The 4,770-nt window shown below is 27.0% G+C and overlaps 1 protein-coding gene across 2 annotated transcripts; it reads left to right on the forward strand.

Annotated features, from left to right (window-relative positions):
- The first annotated feature begins 3,408 nt into the window (after window positions 1-3,408).
- LOC137823894 (vascular-related unknown protein 1) lies at window positions 3,409-4,770 on the forward strand. Of its 2 annotated transcripts, XM_068629222.2 has the most exons (3): window positions 3,409-3,820; window positions 3,981-4,045; window positions 4,465-4,770. In XM_068629222.2, exons 1-2 carry the CDS (start codon window positions 3,494-3,496, stop codon window positions 4,026-4,028), a joined length of 375 nt encoding a protein of 124 aa, XP_068485323.1. In that variant the 5' UTR covers window positions 3,409-3,493; the 3' UTR covers window positions 4,029-4,045; window positions 4,465-4,770. The 2 variants fall into 2 exon arrangements, with proteins under 2 accessions (XP_068485323.1, XP_068485315.1); XM_068629214.2 differs by lacking the exon at window positions 3,981-4,045.

Here is a 4,770-nt window from a genome sequence, read left to right on the forward strand (position 1 = left end):
AAGCTTAATTGGAAATAAAATGAAGGTGAAATAGTAAAAGCATGATGATTGTAGGATTGATTTAACTTATTCAGTCTTAGATTTAAATATTAACCATATAATTATTTAAATATTTGGAGTTCTTCTATTCATAATATTATTAGTTTCAATGAAAGATTCTCGGGATAAAAAAAATAGGAAAAGAAGTACTAATTAACTTATTGACTAACAATTTGTTCAACTTAAAAATTAAACATTATATAACACCTAAAGTTTCACTACTAAAAGTGTATATATATCAAGGATGTAAAAAAATGTTATTTCATGAATTTGTGAAATGAAAATGGTAGTTAATATTTATCTTGGTTCTCAGAGGATAGGGGGGAAACTCAAGAAAGAAGTTAGGGAATTGAATAGTTAATTCTTGTTGAATTGTAAAGAAATACGATTGAGTTGGTGATTATTTACAATCACTGTTATCACCTGCAGGTAGTTACAATATCTAGGTATTAATTTTCATTACAGTAAAAGTAAAGATTGTTAATATTTACAAAACATAATTATTACATTATACGTGATCTTATCATTATCAAGAAAATTTTGATACGAAATCTTGGTTTGGTGAGACCTTATGAAAGGAAATTAAATATCCATAGATATATAAATGAAGAATTTTATGAAAGAAGATTATGTTTTAATCCGAGTTATATTAGAGAAAATTATTAAATAAAAATTATTTTTAAAAATAAAAATAAATTAATTATTATATTCATTAAATAAAATATTATTTTAAAAATAAAAATAATATTAATATTTAAAATAATTTTTAATATTAAAAAATAATTTTTAAATTGATAATTAGTTACTATCTTTATAATTTAAATTAGTAATAATAGCTAAAACTTTAATAACTAATTAAATATACATTTTAAAATTAATTTAAATTTTTTATTAATAATATAAACTATTTTTTTATCAATAATAATGAATAAATAAATATGGAACACTTTAGGCATGAACCAACCTTTATACAATTTACTAAAAATAACCCGCCAACAGAAAACCAACTGAAGAACTCTAAAGCCTACCAAACTATACTCTACCAAGATTCCCAGAAACCATAAACCAACAAGCTAAAACCAAAACTAAATCGAGCATAGACCAACCAAAGACCAAACAAGTAGATAGAATTTTAGATGATAACCAAGGCCAAACCTTTATTTATAAGCCAAAGAAAAAGCCTTCGAATGATCTGCTACTCCACCTTCAAAGACTATATTGTTCTTGACGTGCCATATTTCATTAACCACCGCAATCCAGACATTTTCCAAGACTAAATTGGCATCATTTGAAACATTACTCGGGTTAAACGGTAGAAAATGAGAATGAGGAAAGAATCAACCGACCACAACCCTAACCATGCGTAACAGAGACTCCACACTAACCTTTAAATATCAATAATTTTTTAAACTCTAAAATATTATCTAACTTAACTAATATAATAATTAATTATTTTTTTAAAAAAATAATTTTTATTTAATAATATTTTTATAATATATATTTTTAGTTAAAAAAATTACGCATACTTTGAATACCAAATGCATAATTATATTTTATTTATATCAATATTTACAAAATTTCAGAAATATGTATCTACTGAAATTGGTTGAGGATAACCTATATGATAAGAGTTACATTATTTATAATATTTTTAATTTTTTTTTGTTATAGAACCTATTTATTAATAGCTTTTTTTAGTGAAAAAAAAATTACAACTAACATTTTTCTGACAGTAAAATAATTATAAAGTAAAGTAACCAAATAAATAGCTAAACAACAAAGGATAAGTATTTCAATTATTTGGAAAAACTACTCCTAATTTGTTATATTAATGGTTAATCAAGGTTTGTAGGTTAAGTCAATCAACTAAAACTCTCAGTTCATCATTCCATTCAATGATGAACCCGTGTTATCAAATCAAAGGAAGAAAGAAACTTGACGTGAGCTCACAGAAAAGCAGAAAGAAACTTCATTTTTTTATTCAATTAGCATAGAATTTGAATCCCCCAAAATTATTTCTACCCTTCGATTAATTTAATTTTTATTATAAAAAGATTAGTATATTTAATTTATAACTTAATAGTCTTTATACAAGAGCTTCACCTCATGCACGCAATTAAGAGAGATTCCCTTCCTCATCACATGAAAAATACAAAAGTGAAAATAGGTTATAAAATAAGTGAAAAACCTAAATAAAAAGTGACGATTTTTAACTAAAAGAAAAGGGGAAATGGTATTTTATAAAATGATGTAGCTAAAATAATTGGCACCAATGATTTAACTAAAAAACTACATTGACTGAAAGAACATTCCCAAACTTGTATAGGGTAACAAAATGGCTAATTCAAAGCACTAGTTTAAAAGTCCACCATAAAGAATTTGTTGCCAAAACTATGTTGAGGATCACTCTATCTGTAACCACGTAGGTCAAACATATACACTCTTCTTTCTCTCTCATGGTTTTAACTCCCCTAACTTCTATGACCCACTTCAAGATTCCATATATAGTGGCCATACATATAACTAATCATTTATATATTTCTTATACCACATATTCTTTAAATATTCTCTTGTTGGTTCAAACATAGTTTTGCTACACGCTACAAACTGTCGTATATTATACTATTACATACTAAGAAATTCTTAATTAAGTTACCATCATTTGTATAAGCATTTTGTAATCACCAAGCACTTTTTGTTTACAGAAAACTGTATGTATAACTAATTATATAACTCGCATTAATTTAAGTATTTAATCGTAAAACGCATGCATCCATTGTTTTATTTTTCTCTCAACCAAACTTGTTGGAGATTAATTTTGTTCATGGCAGGTGTGACTATATTTAAACTAAAAGAATTCACACACAATAAAAATAGAACAATTCTTTTTCATTAAATTATTCTCATAACTGTTAATCATTACATTTTGTTTCAATAAATTAAACATTTTAATTTAACTATCTAAAGTATCTATTTTGGTTTAAATTAATCCTAAAATGTTTTAATCTTTTAATTTTTATCTTTAAATTATTTAAATTATATGGTAATATATAATGTAAATACAAAAATGGAATGGACTTTATTTTAATCCCTACTTGACACTCAACATCATTTCATATGTAAAACAATTTAATAGGTAAATGAATAAAAGTAGGTATATAATTTAAATTTTTCCGACCAAAAAAAAAGGTATATAATTTAAAAAAGAAAAGTTTATTCAATACTCAATTTAAAAGAAAATTTTATTGAATGTTCAAAATAAAACCTAAAAACAAATATTTAAATAAATTATTATTGTTTATGACAAAATGTCCCACCAAAGGATTTCTTCAAGTATATAAATGCATTCCTTGGAGGACTTGCCTCTTTAGAGCTGGCCACCAAACCCCACTAACTACACCATCTCATCTTCAACTTCTTGGCTTTTTGAAAGGAAAAAGCCATAACAGCTTCAATGAGTTCCATAACCAAAGGTCCTCCTTCTTCCAACGATGTTCTTTCCTCCGAGGAGAGTGGTTGGACAACGTACTTCGACGACTTCTTCAGCAATCATGTCGACAACAAGTGTTCCATGCCTTTATCAGGTGTCCCTTGTTCCTCCCTTGTCTCTGATGCAGCTTCTTTGGTAGAGAAAAAAGTGGCTAGTGCCATACAAGTTGAGGAGTTTTCACTGAATAAAAAGTCCAAAAGAACAAGTTTCAAGAAGAGGAAAGATGCCATAACGGCTTTGATTGATGACGCTTTGGAAGATACTGCAACTTCTTCTCTCAATAGTCCCAAGGTTCATTCATTTTTCTCTCAACCCTTTTTCTTTTTTTCCTTTTTTCCTACAATTTTTTTCTTTATAGTTCAGGTTTTTTGAGTTTATAATTATCATTATTGGTATTTAGCTCTATATATAGTTGTATAAATAAATCTATTATTTATCCGTGGTATTTTAGGTTTTGTATGCGAACCAGCAGATTGACAAGGCAAACAGACAGAAGTAGTATAAACCTTTTCTCAGGTTCAATCGAATTCACATAAATATACCATATATATAAACTTTTTTCTATTGTTACTTCTATTGTAAAATACAAAAGGAAAAAATGCATATGTAACAGTTACATAAACAAGCTTAGCATTTGATATTTTATATTATGGAATGAAATATTCCACCTTTAGGTAGTGAAATTAAAATGTATTACTTTTTAAATTTCGTGTTCCGTTTTTTCAATTTTTTATTTCTTTTAAATGCATCAAATATAAAACAGAAACTTTAATGCTATAGTCCATCTCTTTAATATTTTCATTCTTTCTTCCCTTTTCCTTTCAACTTTCTCATTGCTGAAACTGAATCTCCACCCTCTTATTTCATTCTGTGGTGTATTGTTTCACACATGCATCAACTAACAAGTGAGTCACCAAATTGTTCTGTTGATATAGGAGAAAGGCAATATCTCAGGACAAGGAGATGAACAAAATGAAATGAGCTTCAAAGGGGGGAATAGAGATTGCACGGAGTCAAAGAAGAGAGGCCTTCGCTTAATTAGTTCCTTTGTCTATGGTAGCGAACTTTCTATGATAATTACTTAGTAGTAATATTATGTTAAAGTTCAATCATAATCATTTTTGGCTATAAAAAATATCTTGTTAATGTATATACTTGCACACATTTCTCTCTCTTCTGATGTCTCTCTTTCTACTAGAGCACATAGAAAATGAATTGAGCCTTTTTCTACTGTTCCCAAA

Source organism: Phaseolus vulgaris, chromosome 11, assembly GCF_051622355.1.
Source record: "Phaseolus vulgaris cultivar YP4 chromosome 11, ASM5162235v1, whole genome shotgun sequence".
Classification (NCBI taxonomy): Eukaryota; Viridiplantae; Streptophyta; class Magnoliopsida; order Fabales; family Fabaceae; genus Phaseolus; species Phaseolus vulgaris.